Source organism: Carettochelys insculpta, chromosome 1, assembly GCF_033958435.1.
Source record: "Carettochelys insculpta isolate YL-2023 chromosome 1, ASM3395843v1, whole genome shotgun sequence".
Classification (NCBI taxonomy): domain Eukaryota; kingdom Metazoa; phylum Chordata; order Testudines; family Carettochelyidae; genus Carettochelys; species Carettochelys insculpta.
Genome location: NC_134137.1, coordinates 367813859 through 367835623, shown reverse-complemented (window position 1 = coordinate 367835623; position 21765 = coordinate 367813859). Strand labels below are relative to the sequence as shown.

At 40.4% G+C, this 21765-nt stretch overlaps 1 protein-coding gene across 4 annotated transcripts in view; it reads right to left on the bottom strand.

The window, feature by feature from the left end:
• USP6NL (USP6 N-terminal like) overlaps positions 1 to 21765 on the bottom strand; it is a 242932-nt gene that overhangs the window by 69572 nt on the left and 151595 nt on the right. For all 4 annotated transcript variants that reach the window (XM_075017960.1, XM_075017968.1, XM_075017974.1 and 1 more), the window contains one exon: positions 5578 to 5685. In XM_075017960.1, coding sequence (XP_074874061.1) covers positions 5578 to 5685 — 108 coding nt within the window. The remainder of the gene's footprint in view (positions 1 to 5577; positions 5686 to 21765) is intronic.

Here is a 21765-nt window from a genome sequence, read left to right as displayed (position 1 = left end):
CTTGATTGGGTTGAACTGTACAATCACTTAAGTTTGTAATGCCATTTTAAATTTAACATATATTGTAGGACAGGAGGTGGATTTCGGAGGTTAGACTGACAATCATAACCAAAGAACTCCAAATATGTCCTTGCTTCCACACTAGAAAAAAGGATGATCTTCTATATCTTATATATTTATTCATCATGGAATACGTTTTCTTCCTGTTTGGCATCTTCCTTAATATTTTCATCTGTGTCCTCCAAATGCATCTTACACCACAATAATTGAACCTGTATAGATTATACTAAAAGCTATTCTTATATCTAGGCATACTTTGTATGTAGAAAGTTCCCGCACCACAAATTTCTGTGACTAGCTTGAAAATTATGTTAGATATATAAAAAGCACATTCTTGTTTGAACCCAGCAGAACCTCACTTATCCATATTTTATGTATAAGTACTACCTTTATTTCTCAGGATAGATTTAGAATGAAAGAGCTGTAATGGGTCTCAGAAGACAAAGGCTTAAAATATGATTACCAAAAAAGTCACCTCAGAAATACGCTTTATTTCATCAGAACTTTGCTTAGGATATTTTGCAAATTATAATAAGCTAAAGTGTAGTTGCCAAAAGAAATCAATAAAGCACATTTAATTCTGTAAAACATCTGGGCCCAGATATCCAACAAGTTTTTGGAAAGTATTGGAGACTTTTTTTTTATTTCAGATGGTGAAAAAAACGACTACGACAAGTCTGTTCTAGATTTGATTTTAAAATACAGAGAGGAAGTGATTGAGAATGTGAAAATGTAAGGCAGCTTAGGTGAAAGTGATCATGAAAAGATAGAGCTTGTGATTCTCAGGAATGGTAGGTGTGAGAACAACAAAAAAAAGATGATGGATTTCAAGAGGGCAGACTTCTGCAAATTCAGGGAGCTGACTGAAAGGTCTCATGGGAAGCAAGACAAATACAAAAACAGTGGGAGACAGTTGGCAGTTTTCCAAAGAGACATTATTAAGGTTGCAAGTGCAAACTATTCCACTGCATAGAAAAGACAGGAAATATGGAAAAAGACCACCCTAGCTTATCCAGGAGAGGAAGAATGATCTACAATTCTAAAAGGAGTCCTACAAGAAGTGGAAATTAGGGTCAAATTACAAAGGATACATATCACAGAATACTAGGACTGGAAAGAACCTTGAGACATCATCCAGTCCAGCCCCTGCCCTCATGGCAGGACCAAATACTGTCTAGACCATCCCTGACAGACATTTATCTAACCTGTTCTTAAATATCTCCAGAGATGAAGATTCCAAAACCTCCCTGGGCAATTTATTCCAGTGTTTGACCACCCTGACAGTTAAGAACTTTTTCTTAATGTCCAACCTAAACCTTCCTTGCTGCAGTTTAAGCCCATTGCTCCTCATTCTATCCTCAGAGGCCAAGAAGAACAAGTTTTTGCCCTCCTCCTCATCATACCCTTTTAGATACCTGAACACCGCTATCATGTGCCCCCTTAATCTTCTTTTTTTCTAAACTAAACAAGCCCAGTTCTTTCAGCCTTTCTTCCTAGGTCTTGCTCTCTGGAACTTTGATCATTCTAGTTGCTCTTTTCCGGACCCTCTCCAATTTTTCCACATCCTTCTTGAAATGTGGTGCCCAGAACTGGACACAATACTCCAACTGAGGCCTAACCAGCACAGAGTAGAGTGGAAGAATGACTTCTCGTGTCTTGCTCACAACACACCTGTTAATGCACCCCAGAATCATGTTTGCTTTTTTTTTTTTTTTTTTTGCAACCATTAATAACTACTCTCTGAGTACTTAAAACAGCCAGTTTTGCACCCACCTTATGGTATTTCAATCTAAGTTGTATCTGCCTAGTTTATTGATAAGAACATCATGTGAGACCAAATCAAATGCCTAACTAAGGTCTAGGCATACCACATCCACTGATTCTCCCTTATCCACAGGGTTCGTTATCCTATCAAAGAAAACTATGAGAATAGTTTGACATGATTTGTTCTTTACAAATCCATGATGGCTGTTCCCTATCAGCTTACCACATTCCAAGTGTTTGCAGATGATTTCCTTAATTACTTGTTCGGTTATCTTTCCTGGCACAGCAGTTAAACTGACTGGTCAGTAGTTTTGTGTGTTGTTCTTATTCCTCTTTTTATAGATGGGCTCGATATTTGTCTTTTTCCAGTCTTCTGGAATCTTTTCTGTCTCCCATGATTTTCCAAAGATGATAGCTACAGGGTCAGATATGTTATCTATCAGCTCCCTGAGTTTTCTGAGATGCACTTCATCAGGCCCTGCTGACTTGCAGACATCTAACTTTTCTAGGTGATTTTTAACTTGTTCTTTTTTTAATTTTATCTACTAAACCTACCCTTTTCCTACTAGCATTCACTCTGTTAGGCATTCCTTCTTCAGACTTCTTGGTGAAGACCAAAACAAAAGTCATTTTGCATCTCTGCCATTTCCAATTTTCCTGTTACTGTTTCTCCCTCCTCACTGAGCAATGGGGCTACCCTGTCCTTGGTCCTCCTCTTGCTTCTAATGTATTTATAAAAAGTCTTCTTGTTTCCCTTTATGCCTGCAGCTAGTTTGAGCTCATTTTGTGCCTTTGCCTTTCTAATCTTGCCCCTGCAATCCTGTGTTGTTTGCCTATATTCATCCTTTGTAATTTGTCCTAGTTTGCATTTTTTATACGATTCCCTTTTTATTTTGAGATCATGCAAGATCTCCTGGTTAAGACAAGGTGGTCTTTTGCCATATTTTCTATTTTTCCTATGCAGTGAAATAGTTTGCTTTTGGGCCCTTAATGATGTCCCTCTGAAAAACTGCCAACTCTCCGCAGTGAATGACACTAGTATGGTGGGGGCAAAGTTAGAAAGGGAACAGCACAAAATGAGCTCAGTTTAGCTAGAGATATAAAGGGTAACAAGAAAACAAATATATTAGAAGCAAGAGGAGAACCAAGGACACTGTAGGTCCCTTACTCAAAGAAAAGGGAAAAACAGAAAATGTGGAAATGACAGAGATGATAAATGATTTTTTGTTTCAGGTGCCACCAAGAAGGCTGGTGGTGACTGGATGCTTAGCATAGTGAATGCCAGTGAAAATGGAGCAGGTTCATGAGTTAAAAGAGGAAAAGAATAAGTATAAAATTAGTCCTCAGGTGACCAGAGTCTAACAACTGTATCCTAGAAAATTCAAGTAGCTGAATGAGGACATATGTGAGCCTTTAGCTATCATATTTAAAAAGCCATGGAAGACAGGAGATATTCTAGAAGACTGGAAAAGTGCCCATATATAAAAAGGAAATAAGGACCATGTAAGAAACTACTGACCAAATCAGCCAGGAAAGGTAATGAAGCAAATAACTGAGGAACGATTTTCAAACATCTGGAAGATAATAAGGCAATAAATAACAATCAACATGGATTTGTAAAGAATAACCCATATCAAACGAACCCATTGGCTTTCTTTGGCAGCATAACAAGCCTCGTGGATAAGGGGGAAGCAGTAGGTAAGCTGTATTTAGACTTTAGTAAAAAGTAATTGATACAGTCTCTTATTAATAAACTAAGGAAATACAACCTAAATGGGGCTACTTTAAGGTGCATGCATAACTGGTTAGATAACCATTCCCAGAGAGTAGTTATTAATGGTTCAAGTTATGTCAGTAGGGCATAAGAAGTGGGGTTCTGCACATATGAATTTTGGGACCAGTTCTGTTCAATATCTTCATGAATCATTTACATAACAGCATAGAGAACATGCTTTTAAGGTTTGCAGATAATACCAAGCTAGGAATGGTCGCAAGTGCTTTGGAGAGTAGAGTTATAACTCAAAATTGTCTGGACAAAATGAAGCAATGTGTCACATACACAGAAAGAAAACTGTCTCAGATAAACAGGATAAAATTCAATCAAGCAAATCAAAGTACTCTACTTATGAAGGAACAATAATTTGCACGCATACAAAATGGGAAATGACTATCTAGGAAGAAATATTGCCAAAAGGGATGTAGGGATCATAGTGGACCACAAACTAAACAGGAGTCAACGTGACACTGTTGCAAAAAAAGGAAACATCATTCTAAGAAATATTAATAGGAGTGTTGTAAGCAAGATGTGGGAATTCTTTTGCTCTACTCTGCACTGATCAGGCCTCAACTGAAGTTAAAGTGTCCCATTCTGAGCAACATTTCAGGAAAGGCATGGACAAATTGCAAATGATCCAGAGAACAGCAGCAAAAATGATTAAACATCAAGGAAACATGAGCCTGGGAATAAATTGTCAAGGTATGCTGTGGAATCACCACCATTGGAGATTTGCAAGACTACGTTAGACCAACACATGTCATGAATGGTCTAGCTGGTGCATGACCCTGCCATGAGTGCAAGGGACTGGACTTGATGACCTCATGAGGTTCCTTCCAGTTTTATGACTCTGTTGTATGCCTAACTTTACTTGCTGTTATTGTGCTTGTTCTCAACTTCTCAAAATTTAGTAAATTCAGCATTCTCTCATACTTACTGCAACAAGATTTTGGTGTAGTACATGTATGCAAAGTACTCCACATCTTCAAAATGCTTTACAAATATTAATTTAATTTATCTTGGTTATTCTTAAAGCAGATTTTTATTGTTTTCCCTCTGACCAAACATTCAGATACATGAAACTCCTCTGTAGTCAAACAACTTGTAGTTTTGATTTTTAAAACTTACCATTAAACACTTTTATTTACCATTATATTTTCTTGTTAAAGAAATTTGCCTCTAGTTCCAAGGGAGGAGTGGCAACCACTGTCAGAGTTTCACCAGGTGAGGACATGATCATGAAATACAATTCTACCTGCTTATTTTCTAGCTAATGATTAGCACGGTCTTTCAACTATTGCTGCCTAATTCTGCAAAGCAGAAATCAAACTTATAGGGCTTCATGGTTTTTTATAGCTTGTATGCCCATGAAAATTAATCCGGAATAGAGCAGGGAACGAATTTGAAAAGGATAAACTATACTCCTTATTTTTGGGATGGTCTTACTTCAAACTGGCTTAATCTATTTCACAAGTGAACTAAGGCAATTTAGAATAAGAATTCATTCTGAAATAATGTTAGTGCATTCCCCAAAGTTGTGTTGGTTCTGCAGGGATAATAAGAGGAAAAAATAAAGGAACATAAGAAAAAAACCCACACACAAGACTCCCCTCCTAAAACTATTTTTTCCACTGAATTAAACACATAGGTACTTAAGGAGGAGGGGAAAAAAACCTCGGAAAAGATTTTACTGAGTAAAATCATGCTACTTTTACAGTCTCTTTTATGAATGGAACGGCACTTCAATTATTTGGTTGCTAGGGGGAGGAAATCAGAAAAAAAATATGTAAATTACAAAACCTAAAACGTAAGTGGATCAAATACCGAGTATATAGTGGTTTTCTCTTTGGCTACTGAGTTGAAAACAGGGTTAAATACACATCTCCTTTTGATAGATTGCAAAAAAATAAAAGCCCAATACTTCCCAGCATTTAAGAGTGTGTGGTTGGTAATTCCAAGGGGAAATTTTGGAAACCTACATTATAAAAGTCTTTCATTTCTTCTTTCATTTTAGGGACATCAAGTAGTAAACACCAGACTTCACCTCTCAGCTGCAATGGGATTCCTTTATAAATTCTCCTATGGAACTGTAAAAATACACAAAAAAAGAAATGCAGAATTAATATTAATACAAACAAGAAAAAAAATCGATGTGAGTAAGAGCTTTCCCTGAGTCAGTCAACCAACCAACCATCATCATTATCAAAAAAGGGCAATACAGTGTCACAGTTCTGAAGTAATACTCTAAGTATTTTTGCAAGTTCAGTCTAATCTACTAAATGCTGGTAAACAGGGACCATGTTGGCAGCCTTAGCAGAGAGCCAAGGACTAGACATGGAGACTAAGCTATTATGTCACACCTGGATGAGGCTCTTCCACATCAGGACATGCACAAAGATAAGAATAGTTGTAGAAACTTGCACTGCTGCTGCCTGGCTATACTTGTTCCTTACTCTTGAGTGAAGGGCGTCAAGTCTGGCTTCTCACATAAGCACTAACCTCACAAACAAAGCTAGTTCCAAAGGCGTCTACATGTAACTTGCTGTTATTACTATGTAGTGTCAAATAAGAAGTTTCTGAGGGAGGAAAAAGGAATCTAGTAATATATTACAATGCTGAAAAATTAGTAAATATTCAAAACATATGGCACTAGCACTTTTGAAAATTTCCTCTTGGACTGTCACAACAATCAGGAGGTGTTAGTGCAGCTAAAGTGTCAGAGCCAAGACAGCTGATTTAGCCTGAACAGCAGAAATAATGCATGGTCCTGAGCAGGGCTGTACATAGGTTAGCCTGTCTGGCTGAACCTGCCGCCACGACTACATTGCTATTTTTACTCAAACCAGCTCTAATCTTTAGCTAGTTCCAGTACACCTACAGGGGATGCAATCAAACCTCCTGATTGCATTGTAGACTTAGCCTTAATTAAAGGGCATGCAAGTGTAAAAACACAAATACAGGAAATATTGCAAATCAGCTTAACAGATGTCTGATCAGGCAATTTGGTAACATATTTGGAGGGATCTGCTAAGAGTCAACTAACAAGTAGATTGGACTTTTTTCCACTTAACTCTGTATTATGATTTATAATTTTTTTTTAAAGAAAAGCATTCTTAAAGGATTTAGTGCTTCTGGAGGCAGTGACAAATACGGTATGGTGGATAGTCATGATGTAAAAGTATTACCTGATTCAATTCCAATATACATTGTGAATGCTAGTTTTCATTGTGCAACAGAAATTAAATTCTCCTTAAATATGTTGTTACCCTAAAGGTATGCCTACACTAGAAGAATAAGTTGAATTTAATCAGGTTGACTTTTTAGCACCCAAATTTACAAATTCAAGGAGTGTGTCCCAGTAGTGTGGCTGCCTTCAACGTTGACAGCAATGCACTGTGGGTAGCCATCCCACAGTTCCTGCCACCCCTCTGCATTCTTGGTTATAGAGTGCATGATGGGAGCAAAACACTGCGGCAGGTAGTTCTGGGTACATGTTGTTAACCCCTCATAATGCACTTACATCTTCCCACACTGCTTGAAAGCAATAGCAAACAATCTTCTCATTTCCTTTTTCCCTTGGTCATCCATGCAGGTGCCATAGCATGGCAAGCATGGACCCTGCTCAGATGCAAACTGTTGGAAACACCTCACACATTAAGCTGTGGTTTCTCCAGAGCCTAGCCATGAGCTGCCAGAGTGAGGAATGTGAGGGGCCCACAAACAGAGACATACAGGAATTCACTGAGTACAGCAACTGGAGTATGCTGGCAGTATTCGATCCTGTTGACACAATGGAACACTGATTCTGGGCCGATGGGACAAGCGCAGACTGGTGGGACTGCATACCTACACAGGTATGGGACGGTGACCCATGAGAGCAAAATTTGTGCATGCATAAGGCCCCTTGCATGGAACTTTGTAAATCATTTTCCCCCACCTTGAAGTACAGCAATACCAGAATGACAGCTGCTGAAGCTAGTGGCAATAGCCCCAGGGAAGCTGAGAAGCTTGCAATGCTAAACTTCTACTGGTCTGTTGGGAACCGAATGGCAGTAAGAAAGAACTACAGAGGTGCTGCTGTGATTCAAATAGCAAGGGCAATGAATACCCTTCTACTAGGAAAAATAGTGACTCTGGGAAACATGAAGGACATAATGGATGTCTTTCTGTAGTGGGATTCCCCAGATGTGGTAGGGCAATAGATGGAACACATCTATATCCTGGCACCTAATCATTTTGCCACATAGTACCTAAACTGCAAGTTGTATTTCTTGATGGTGTTGCAGGTCTGGTGGATCACAAGGGCAATTTCACTAACATTAATGAGAGATGGTCAGGAAAAATGTGCGATATGTGCACTTTTAAGAACTCTGATCATTTCAGAAAGTTGCAAGATAGAACTTTCTTCCCAGACCAGAAAATTACCATTGGGGATGTTGAAATGCCAGTAGTCATCCTTGGAGACCCTGCCTACCCCGTGCTCCCATGGCATGTGCAGCAATACACAGGCAGACGGACAGAAGTAAAGAGCAGTTCAACTACAGGCTGAGCAAGTGAGGAATGGTGTGTGCCTTTGACCACCTAGAAACACACTTTCTGAGCTAACTGACAAGGTTAGACCTCAGTGAAAGCAATATTCCCATTACTGTGGCTGCTTGCTGTTTGCTCCATAATATCTCTGAAAGTAAGGGGAAAAAGCTTCTGGTATGGGGTGCCCAATGCAGATACCCTAGTTGCTAATTATGAGCAACCAGACACTGAGGCAATAAGGAGAGTACATCAAGGGGCACTGTGAATCACGAAGGCTTTGAAAACCAGTTTCATGAATGACCAGTGATGTGACAGTTATGTACAGATGGCCCCTGGAGTACATATGCTGTCCTGCAGACCACTCGCCCCAAATGCAGTTGACACAAAGATCTTGTTCTGAAATCATGCATTTTTATTTAGGAAACACATGGAACAGAGGCAGAAAATTTCCTTATGTGAGCTCCAACTGGGGATGGACCGTGCAAGGCCAAGTGTCTTATTACAATCACCATGTGTAGCAACCAAAGCTGTGGAAATGAGCCTTCTGCCCCAGGAGACAGCCCTGGGAATTGACTGAAAGTCTGCCTGTGACTCCACCCACATCCCTGCATTCTGGGGTGCCTGGGAGATGCGGTTCTGGAACTTGGATGAGGAGAAGAGGTAGTTTATCATAGGATACAGGAGGACTCTGTGCTCCACATGCTTTTCCTGTGCCTCATCAGCTCTGTTTGTTCCCCCAATGAGCCTCAACACCTCAGCCTGTGCCTTACACTCGTGTTCCCTGAACGCTCTTCTCTCTTCTTGTTCAATACATATGATCTATAACATCGTTGTCCAGGTATTCAATTGTGCTCTGTCGGTGCAGGAGACTGCACTAGCTCATTAAACATTTCATCCTGTGTATGCTTATTTCACCTTCTGATCTGGGATAGCCAAAGTGACAGAAGATCTTGGGGAGTGGAGAGCAGAGTCACTACTGCAGCCACAGTAGAGGGGAAAAAAGCAAGGGCAGACTTTAGAGAAGACACATTGTAAAACACAGAACGTTGGCTCTTTCATAATGAATGAAACAGGGTTCTGCACAAAGGCACGTGTTATGTACAAGGCCAAATGCATCCTTGGTAAGCACCTAACAGGCAGATAGAAGACAGCACAGCGTGAGACTCGGTTTGCTGACAGACAGGGTAAGCAACAGGTTGGAGTTTTTGCTCTTTTGTTTCCATTTTCAGAGCATGTGTGACTGAGTGCTTGCAAAGTACAGCTCTCATGATTGTAGGTGTCTGCATTTGCAAGGGAGGGACCAATTTCATGAGGGGCCCTGCAAGGTGTGTGGGGACCAGGCGCGTTTGAAGGAAACGTGGTCAGCTTGTGGAGGCCCCCACCTGCCCCACCCCACCAGTGTGCCTGCAACCTGCAGTCATGATTTTTTTTGTGGTTGGGGCGGGGAGCAAACAGAGGTGGATTGCTTCAGTGCTACTAATTACAGAGGGCTTTGCCTATTTCATTCAGATTGCCATGTTTCACACCAGTCTTCTCCAAATCACAGAGCACCACAGGGAGCGAATATTGATTGAATGTGCCCAGAAACATGAGCCTTCTGCAGCTATGTTTTCTGTTGCTATGTTGTCAGATCACTTACTCTTGGCTTGGCATGGAAAGGTGTCCTACCATGGAGGATGGAATAAAGCAGGCCACCCAAAACGCCTTCAGAGAAGGATTAAAGAATACCTCTACGAGAGCTTTGCTGAGATGCGCAGGGAGGATTCCTGCTTCATCTCCAGACCTGTTAAACTTCGCTGGGAAGCTGGTGCTGCGTAGGCAGAGTGGCTGTCATTATACCCATTGGGGGCAGAACAAACAGATAAAACCCAGTTACATTTACGCACTGTAGTATGACAACAAATGTAAAACTCACCAGAAGTGCCCTCCCCATCATCAGGGTCCAGCAGCAATAAGTCCTGGGAGGGAATTGGCTCCAAAATTCAAAAAACAACCCTGGCTGTCGGTGAGATGGGACGCTCCACCTGCCTCTACTCCTCCTCAGCTACAATTTCCTCCTTGTTGTTACCCCTGACTGCTGGCACAATCACTTGGGAGATATCCACGACAGCTCTGGGACAGCGGCTGGGTCCTCTTCTCCTTCCCTCTCTGCTCCCCGAATATCCCGTGCAGCTGCTCATAGAAGCAGCATGTTTATCTCTCTGACCTAGACTCTCCATTTCCCTCCTTTGCCCTCTGGCAGGCTTGCAGGGGCTCTTATTTTCACACGGCACTTCCAGGTATCCCTGCTGTGCCCTTTTTCCAACATGTCCTGTGCGATTTTAGCATCGATATCTGCGTTTCTCCAGCCACTCCAGAGATCTGTCTTCCCAGACTATTCTCCCCACACAGAAATCATAGCCTGGATCTCCTGCACACTCCATGCTGCAGCTCATTTGCAACCCTGGGCATTCACAGTCAGGCAAACTGCTGAGGTGTGCGGCTGGGTTTATCACGCTGGCCAAACAGGAAATGAAATTCACAATTTCACTGGTCTTTTCCTGTGTACCTGGGAGTGCAGCAGACTTGCAAGTACTGACCAAAGCAGTCATATTGGGACACTGTATTACACCTCCAGGAGTCTAAGAACTTCGAATGTAATAGCGTTGTGTCTGTGCTATCCCAAAATCGACCGGGCAAGCTTCAATTTAGCACTACTCCTCTTAAGGAGTCCAGAAACTGACTCTAAATGCCCTTGCCCTTAAAGCTAGCAGAAGGGGCTTAGAGTAGATTCATCTTTTATAAAAGTTGACCTAGTGAGACTAACTTCAGTCTAAATATGTAGTACAGTAAAAAAGAGGTAGCTGTGTCCGTCTATATCCTAACAACACAGGAAAGCAGTCGTGTAGCACCTTAAAATACTAACATATCACCTAATAAATTATTTTGTTAGCCTTTAAAGTGCTACATGTCTGCTTTGTTTGTTTTGTCTAAATACGTAGTGTCTTAACCGTGCTCTACAAAGGACAAAAAAATGGATGAGAAAGGCACAAGCAACCAAGTTTTTTTCCATTCTTTTTGGAAGTACTGCTTCTAAAATGTGCTACTCTACTTGGCTACAGGAAATAACACTAAAATTGTCTACTATTGGCAAAGCCCAATATGAACCAGAGGAACTGAAGTGAGGACTCATCCAACCTCAGTTAGCTATAAATATTCTGGTCCAGTGTGGACCCCTTGAGAGAAGAAAGGGGGATAAAAAAATGGAAATAGATGATATTTTGGAGCTTTCTTCCCACTCCCAAAACAAGCTAGATATCTGTATCAATCATTCTTGGAAACAATGCTTCTAAATTCTGGCATTACTCTGAATGCCACCTACAAAACATTATCTTTTTGCAGATGTATAGTTAAGCAAGCATGTATACATCAGCACCCAGAGCAGGTCTCTATAGCTTTGTGGCAAGCAGAAATCCTTCTGAATCCAAAGCTGTTTTAGCTGGCAAAAGAGAAAGATCACTGAAAGAGTAAACAAATACACCAGTATTTAATCAAATAATTCTGATGCTCCTATATCCAGTGCAATGCATTTTTTGTTCCCCATGGAGCAAGGGACATGTTCCAGTATTAATATACTTGAAGGTACAAAACTGACCAATATATGACTTTAAGATAAAACTATTTGAGGTTATACAGTTTGAGTTTTTATATCACACAAACACAGAGGAAGATGCAGGATACTGCAAATTTTACAAAAGTATATATTTATACAACTGGACTGAAGGTTAAGAATTAATCATATCCATCTACTTTTCTATTCACCGTTTCTTGTGTTGTGTCATCACCGTAATATTTACACATCTCAAGACTTTGCTGTTATTATAGCACAGGAAATCTAGACTGACTCTTACTGTGTATTGCATTTCTTCTCACCCCTTATCCTAGTGTATTATAATGGAAGGAATGAGAAAGGACACTATCAGCATAATTAAAAAACATTTTTCTATTATAATTTGGTAACTGATTTTGTAGTCATTTCATGCAGAAAAAATTGATTATAAATCAAAAAAGAGGTAATTCACTACTATATCGGATTTTTTTTTTTTTAAATTTAACACACTTTGGAAGTCAGGACAGATCAAATGACAAGTTACTGCATGCACAAAGCATCAATCTGAATTAGGATTATAAACTAGGCAGCAAGTGAAAAACAGCTCCTCTTCCTCTTTCAAAGAGAGGGAATCTTAGCGTGTCGTACCTTCATTTGCGATTTTGACTCAAGTTTCCAGAACTGAAAGGCTCATATACAAGCTACAGATGTGTCTGGGCAACTGAACCCCCATTTTAAGGACACATTATCAAGTAATCCAACCTTTAGGTTAGGAATGTACTAGTGAAACTAAATTTTTTTAAAATAATCCAAGGATCAGATACCCACTGAAAAGAACAAACATGAAAGGCTAAAACAGTTTCTCAGCTTTTTTTTTTAAATAAAGCACCCCTTTTTAAAAAAAAGTGGGGGATGGACTTTTTTCACATGCCCCCAAGTGTAGGCATACGATTGATTGAGAAACATGGTTCTAAAGTAATCTGAGGTCTTGAAACAAGTTCCATTCAACCTTTCCAGATTACTGTACTGTTTCAGGAATCAGATTTGTTTTGCATACCACCAAGCTACACCTCACTTAAAAATTACTTACAAAAAATGCAAAAATATCACAGAAGACTAGTGCTACTTGCTGACTTTCTACCATCTTATTACCAAACACATGAATTGGACTGGAAATACTGTATTGACATTTCAGTGTAAGGCATATGAAGCAGTAGAAACAAGTCATTGTCTGAATGAACCTTTAGACTGTACTGACTTTACTACTGTTTTTATGTAGCCCATTATAAAACTAGGCCAATATCTGGATAAATTTATGTACCCCCGGTTGAGAAGCACTGGGCTAAAAAGCACAAAAAGAGTACTGGCCAAATCAGAACTTCCCAACGATAGGAAAATTTATCATCTATACTATACAAGGCAGATGCACACAATCTTTCACCACTGCAAAATGTATATGCACATAAACAAGAAGTGCCAACCTCAAAAAGCTTGCTTTCTAAAAAGCACAGTGAAGCGCACTGGTGTTGTGTACAAGATTTCAGTACATACACCTTGATGCTATTACCATATAACCTAATTTTGTACATGATTTAGTCAGCTTCATGTGTGATAAAAGGCAGAAAAATGCTTAGGTGAAACTTTTATTTAAAACTGATGGGTAAAATGTATTACCTTTTAAGGAAATTGAACTGCCCACCCTGGACACTACAATCCTCTGTTTATCCACAGATAGACACAGTGGCAGCACTTGTTTATACTAGAAGGCTTTTCTGCTCTAACTTTGCTGGTACAAGGCACTTTCAACCAGCTGGCCTTACTGCATCCGCACTATGGGTTTTATTAGTTTAACTATTTCAGTAAACAATCACACCTCTACACCAGTAAAACTTAAGCATAGACCAGGCTTTAGTCAGCCCAGACCCTTCACCTCCTCCATTAGTATCATGGAAGAGTGCAGCCCTTGACCACTTTCCAAATTCTGGGAGTACCCCCCCGCCACCAAAACCATCAAAAATTATTATCCACACCTGTTCTCAGTTGACACACAGTGTTGGGAAAAGGGGGCGGGGGTAAAGGTCAGCAGAATGCTGAGAATCTGCACTTAGTAGAAGCTCCATAATCCATGCTTTGTGAGACAAACTTCTTAACAAATAAAAACAAAACTGAACCATGGACGGAATAAAAAAAACAGCCAAAGATCTGTGCTCTATATTACTAAATAAAATACCCTTAAATAATAAGTAAAACAAATGAAGCACAGATTTGCTTCCAGAGTCTAACAGCAGGGCAACTCTACCACCTAAGGGGATCACTCTAGATGAAACAAACAGCAAATACGATTGCTTTCTGAAATCCTGACTTGAAGGTTGATGCAAGGGCTGACAGAAGTTTTGTGAAAGCTGAGTTAGAAGAACAGTCAGTACTAATAACCTGAACAATAAGTGAAAGGCTCATAAAGCAGAAAATTATCTGTGGAAAAAACAACAGACTCCAGCACAGAAATTCAAAGCTACTAGAAAACAGTGATTTGATCAGAAATTCAGCAGTACTCAGGAGGCATGTAAACAACAGGCAAAATAACGCTAGAACTCATTTTGGTCTTTCCTGCAGGCCCTACAGGGTTCATTGACTTTTCTCTCAAAAGCACTGCTTGATTTAACTATCAGAGGGGTAGCCGTGTTAGTCTGGATCTGTAGCAGCAACGAAGGGTCCTGTGGCACCCTATAGACTAACAGAAAAGTTTAGAGCATGAGCTTTCGTGAGTTAACTCACTTCTTCAGATGAAGTGAGTTAACTCATGAAAGCTCATGCTCTAAACTTTTCTGTTAGTCTATAAGGTGCCACAGGACCCTTCGTTGCTGCTGCTTGATTTAAATAGAGGACAATCCTCATTAGTGAAAAATATTACAAGATTCTGACTAGACACATAACAGAACACTAAATTAAGGACTCCCATTGTCTGATGCAGTTTTCAACGACAGAAAGAAGCAGAAAAGCTGCCAGAAACAAGAACAATATCTTCTTTGAAGGAAGCACCTCTTTCATGAGATAGGCTCAATCACACAGGTATTAAGAAGGGAAAAGGATGTGAAATATTTTTATAGCCGGGAAGAAACAACTGCACCATATCCAGCAAAACCAGGAGCTGTACACAACAGAAACCTCTCCTTTGGGATAAATCTTCAGCTAACAAGTTGTTAAAGAACAGTCAAATAAAAAACCAAATAGAATATTAACATATTTAAGTCCATCACCATAAGCTGAACATGCTATATAGCTAATATAATGCATCTCCCGTGCTAGGAATAGCAGTTTTTATAACATTTGACTTGAGGAATCAAACAGATTTTATATTTTATGTAAAAATAAAACAAAATAAATCCTCTATAACCATTACTGTCCTTCAGAAATGGAGACATTTTCCTGAATCAAACTATATCAATATCTTATTTAAAATAAATTTAAGTGCTCAGTAATCTTAGATATTTGTATTTCCTGTTAGTAATAGTAATCTGAAACATAATATCTCTGAAATATTTCTGCATAACAGAATAGCATTATGAAATTGGAATAGTACCCTTAGCATTAAACATGATGAAAAATTATAGAAGGCTTATATAAAAATGGTAATTAATATTTTTAAATGCTGGCTTCTATATCTAGCACACTCTGGAGCTGATCCTCAGCTTTGTTAAACTGTCATAGCAATATTGATATAGGTGAACTCAGACTTCAATGGAGGTATCACAAGCTACACCAGTTGAGAATATCTTCAAGCCCACACTCCCTCTTCTCTGGACTTTAGATGGAGAGGAACAGCTGTAGAATTTTGTCATGGAACTGGAAGGAACCTCAGGAGGTCATCAAGTCCAGTCCCCTGCACTCATGGCAGGGGCAAGTACCATCTGGACCATCCCTGATAGGTGCTGGTCTAACCTGCTCTTAAAAATCTCCAGTGAGGGAGTTTCCACAATCTCCCCAAAGCAATTTATTCTAATGCTTAACCACTCTGACAGCTATGAAGATTTTCCTAATGTTAAGCCTAAACCTCTCTTGCTAGAATATAACTTACGCTCATTTTTTCTTGTACTATCATTAGGAGTTAAGGAAAATAATTTTTTTCCCTTCTCCTTGTTGCAACCTTTTAGGTACTTGAAAGCTATCTGCTCATAGGAATAAGGGGACTTCGAAGTAGCAGGGGTCCTTTCAAAAAGGAGCCCCATCTGGATGAGCCGCGCGGCGGCCAGCCGCGTCAATTTCGAAGTGCCATGGCGCCCGCATGGTAATGAGGCGCTGAATATGTATTTCAGCGCTTCATTAGTAAACTTTGAAGTGGCCATTTGCATGTTTTTGGCTAGTGTAGACATAGCCCATATGTTCAAAAACTGTATTATTCCTGAAAGCCAGTGTCGATTTCATGCCCATCAAGGCACTGCTGACATGATATTTACAGCCACACAGCTACATGAGAAATGTAGAGAGCAACATCAGGACTTCTATGTGATTTTCATTGACTTGACCAAGGTGTTAAAACACAGTCAAATGAAATGGGCTCTGAAAAATACTTGGGTGAACTGGCTGTCTTTTTATGATGGCATGCTTGGTTGTGTCCTTAACAATGGAGAGACATCAGCACCTTTAGACATATCAAATTGTACAAAGCAAGGATGTGCCCTCCCCTTTTCCACATCTACATGATGCTGTTAGTTGCTTTTAAGGACCGCACGTTGGGCATACCTATGCAGTTCTGAACAGATGGCAGATTTTCAATCTCCAGTGGTTACTACAATTATCCCTGACCTGTTTTCTGATGGCTGTGCATTGTTGCCTCATTCAGTGAAGGATGCACAGGAGCTTTTTGATTGCTTTGCTACTTCCGCTCACCATTTTGGACTCTCAGAGAGTTTCAAGAACACAGAAGTTATGCCTCAGCCTGTCTGGAAAGAGCCCAGCACTTCAGTGATCACTGTTGCTGGTATAGCCCTTAAGGCTATTGACAAGATCTGCTACCTTGGAAGTGTACTGTCCTCTAGCATAAATGTGGATCATGATATATCTGCTTGATTAGCCAAAGCCAGAGATGCTTTTGGAAAATTGACCAAACTCCTATGGGATGACCATGGTATTAAAACTCCCTACGAAGACAGCAGTTTATCACAATTGTCCTGAATATCTTTCTGTATGGCTCAGAGTCATGGACAATATATCATTTCCATGTTTTGAAACTCGATCGGTTCTATATGCACTATCTGAGGAAGACTGCCACATGAATTGGTGGGACAAAATTCCCAACACAGAGGTTCTTAAGCTGTGTGGTATCACAGTCATGGAAACAATACTCATGATCAGTTTTGCTGGATTGGTCATGTTATAAGGATGGATGATATACAGATACGCAAGATGGTCTTCTATGGCCAGTTTGCTCATGGAAAGCACTCTACTGGTGGTCAGCATAAGCACTATAAAGACATCTTAAAGGCGAACATGAAGTCATACAGCAGATCTCCCAGTGATGTGAAAACTCTAGTTCAGGAGAGATTGTCATGGCATCAAACCATTGTACAGGCTCTTAATTGCTTTGAGAGTCAGCATAGCCAGGCACTACAGGAAAAGTGTAGGATCTGAAAAGAACATACAATGTGCATAGTTGGTGGTTTTTTATGTGACATCTGTAATTGGCTCTTCTGATCAAAGACTGGTTTAGTCACTCACCAATGGCATCATAGAAGACGAGAGACGTTGATCGATGGCTCAGTCCAAGAAGAAGAATGTAATGTTTTCTTATTACCCTTTACGTCTCTAGTTAGTTTGAGCTCATTTTGTGCCTTTGCCTTTCTAATTTTGCCCCTACATGCTTGTGTTGTTTATATTTGTCCCTGGTAATGTGGCCTAGTTTCCATTTTTGGTATGACACTTTTTTGAGTTTTACATCACTGAAGATTTTCTGATTAAGACCAGATTCTTAAGTCTTTCTTTCCAACAATAAAATGAACACACATGGCATAAATTAAAATGAAAAAAGGAAAATTAAAAAAACTAATCTATTTTGATTTTGCAAGAGGAGCATCTGTGATGATTTGGAGGCTGGGGGGGGCTGGTTTGTACAACTTAGGGATTCTGTTTGACAATATGAATTTGTTCTACTGGAACTGCCATATAATGTGAAGCCCCTATGTATGTGTCTCCACCACTGCAAACAGCATCTGCAGCAGGTACATGTAAGACTGAGGACAACGAGGAGGACTTAACTTTAATAATTATATTTTGCCCACACAATAGTTACACTAAGGAGACTGCTAGAGTTGGGAAACCAGCTTAGCCAAGCTGATCTGCAGAAGGGCTGGGAGTTTGGAAAGTAAAAGTTTCCCAAGTAGCAAAAAAATACACAATGAAGGAGCATAAAAATGATTTGCAAAGGTAAGACACAAAGGAATTCTGAAAAGAAGAGTTGAAGGAGACTGAAATACCATAAAGAGGAAGAGATGAGGGAAAGATGACTCCATACTTCTGTACACAAATGATGCATTGCAACAGAAAAAAAACTAGATGGCCTCAAAGGACTCTGACACCAACCCCAAGAATGTTCTGGATTGGTGAGGAAACAGGCAAGGAAATGAATGTTGGGTTCATTGTATATTTATAGGTCTGTATTTCTTGTGTGATAAGTAAAGATCCATAGTGTGTTCGAGTCTTGTGAAAAGTATGTGTGAGTTATATGCTATTTCACACGCCCCATGAGAAAGTCAACAGTAACCTAGAAGGCACATACCACCTTTGATGGAATTCTGGGAGAGAGTATATTTTAACCTCTAGTGGAATTCTGGAAGCTCAACACTGCCTTCAGAGACTATGCACTGGGCCACATTGCCTAAACCAGGGGTTGGCAACCAAAATAGCAAGAGCAGCCATTTTATTTGAATTCGTAAAAATACTCAATAATTCAAGAGCCACCATACATGTGAATGAGACAGTCTTTAATAAATAACGCCAAACCATACTTTTTGTAACCCATATTTTAAGAACAGTGCACCCAGTAATTTGTAATGTGATACACATTCACTACAGGACATTCACCAATTTTTTATATTCTATTTTCTCATACTTTACATATATGTTTGTACCACAACCTTCTTGACTTTCACTCCCAAACCTATTTAAATTATGCCAATTTTACTTCATGTTTAATTTCAGTTTTCCTTCTTAAAATGCATGTTGCCCTTCACAGCAGGAATGTCACAAGCTTTCTTTTCAACACCAAAACTATATTAGCAACTCAGTCAACGTACAGATACAATATCATATCCCACAATGCACCGCACCTGTTAAAGGGGAAGTTACCCAACATTTCCAGATCACATAGGCTACGTCACAGAATCACAGAATCTTAGGGCTGGAAGGGACCTCAGGACGTCATCTAGTCCAGCCCCCTGCTTCAAGCAGGATCAACCCCCACTAAGTCATCCCAGTCAGGACCTTGTCCAGCCGGGACTTAAAAACCTCAAGGGATAGAGAATCCACCACCTCTCTAGGCAACGCATTCCAATGCTTCACCACCCGCCTAGTGAAGAAGTTTTTCCTAATATCTAACCTACACCTCTCCTGCTTCAACTTCTGACCATTACTTCTTGTTCTGCCATCTGACACCACTGAGAACAGTTTCTCACCCTCTTTTTTAGAGCTCCCCTTCAGGAAGTTGAAGGCTGCTATTAAATCACCTCTAAGTCATCTCTTCTGTAAACTAAACAAGCCCAAATCCCTCAGCCTATCCTCATAGGTCTTGTGCTCCAGACCCTTAATCATTTTTGTTGCCCTTCACTGAACCTGCTGTAGCACCTACGTCTACACTAGCACACTACGTCGAAGTAGCCTATTTCGATGTAAGAACACTGAAATAGGCTACTTTGATGTGTATTGTCTACAGGTCCTCCAGGGCTGGTGCCATCGACGTTCAACGTTGAAGTAGCAACAGAGAACATCGAAAGGAGCTGCCCAGAAAGAAATGCGGAGCGTCCACACACACAAGAGCTCCCCATTGAAATAAGGGGCCAGCAAAGTCCCAAGCCGCTCCCTTAAAGGGTCCCTCCCAGACACACACAGCCGGCGCAGCACGAGATCCACAGAGCTGACAACCAGTTGCAAACCCTGTGCACACAGCATGGACCCCCAGCTGCAGCAGCAGCAGCCAGAAGTCCTGGGCTAAGGGCTGCTGCACGGGGTGAGCGTAGAACCCCGCAGGGGCTGGACAGAGTGTCTCTCAACCCATCAGCTGATGGCCGCCATGGAGGACCCTGCTATTTTGAAGTAGCAGGACGTGGATCGTCAACACACGCCCTACTTCGATGTTGAACATCAAAGTAGGGCGCTATTCTCATCCGAAGACGGGAATAGCGATTTCGACGTCTCACCACCTAACGTCTATTTCAACGTGGAAATAGCACACGGCGTGTGTAGACGCGATGCGTGCTATTTCGACATTATGCCAGCTACTTGGAAGTAGCCAGCTAGTGTAGACACACCCACATTGTTTACTATTTAGGGGAGCTGTTCATCGTTGGCATTTTAGATGTTCATCCTTTATCGAAAATAGTCAGGAGAGTGTTTTTTTTTCTATGTTGCATTTATAGAATTGGGAGCCACAAAGTAGTCCTTAAACAGCCACACATTGCAGACCCCTTGCCTAAACTCTCAGGCCAATGTGATAAGATGGGGATCAATGAACTCAGCAGGTGCTAGGACTTGTCTCTGTTCAGACTTCAGAGGCTGAAAATGTGAACATCTGGATCCCTATCAGCAATCTTGTGAAAGTCCACAAAATGGGTGTCCAATAAGATCATTAAGAACAGCTGATTAGTCAAGCTACCTGACAACAAAATGCACATGAACCAATGAGAATTGCACATACCCCAACACATTGCCACCACTGTGAAAATATCTGTGAGAAATACAGACACAAGACACTTTTCAAGCCATGTTGCAAGACCAAGCTCACAAATCTAATTGGTTCCGGAAGGGAAATGAGGTATCTATCAGGAAGCCTAGTTTTTAAAAGAGAATTGTCAATCTGGCTCCCAGGAGCTTGAGGGAGGCCACCACCAGCCAGAAAGAACCAATCATGCAAGTATAAGAATCAAATCCAGAGGTCCTAAAGGAATGTCTTGTTATAATGGAACCTTTGTTAGGTATTTCATCGTTCATGGCTTTTTTAACAATAGCTGAGTGCAAGCAAAAGAGCTCTGCGCTATCTTATTCTGAAATCTCACAGAGTGAAAAGTGATTTTCTACTCGGTCTTTGGAGACTGAACATAAAGCAAGTGGAGATTTGACTATCACACCTTTTATGAATTCTAAAAAGGTATTTAGCTACCTTTCCTTACCAGTATCTCCCTTCCCCCATCTTCTTTCTATTTGGATACCTTCTCAACTCAACTTGAAGGCAGACAGTGAAAGGGAAGACACATTGCTGTCAATATTTGAATGGGAAGACAGTAAGTGGAATCTTATTTAATCTTTCCTGAAGTTGGACTATACTAAGTAAGGAAAGCTCGTATATGATTAGTAACTGATGGTTTGACGTACTCTGGCTTGTTACAGTGTAGAATACTATTAGGAGGTAGCAACACAAACGAAAAGAACTGGTGTCAAAAACTATGAATGCCACATAGAAATTGAGGAACTTTGCCATTCATTAGACACCTTTTACACAGGAAGCCACTGCTGGAGAAGAGTGGAATTTTATTTTGACATGCAGCAGACATGAAAAAAAAGAAAAGGTAGTTTATGACGTTTCAGGAGACCATATCACAGTCGGAAAGAGCAACCTGTGCTTGAACAGGTTTCTGAATAATTATTTTGGAATCATTGCACTTCATTATGAGATGTGGTACTGAGTTACCTTCAAGGTGGTTTCCATGAAGGTACTTTTGCTTACCAGTTCAAATCTGACTGAGACTTGACATGTTAGCCATAAGATGGCCGTTTGGCTTAAGTTCAGTGTAGGAGTGTGAAAGGGAGGCCAGGCAAGGCAGGGGTGAAACAAGGCCTGTTA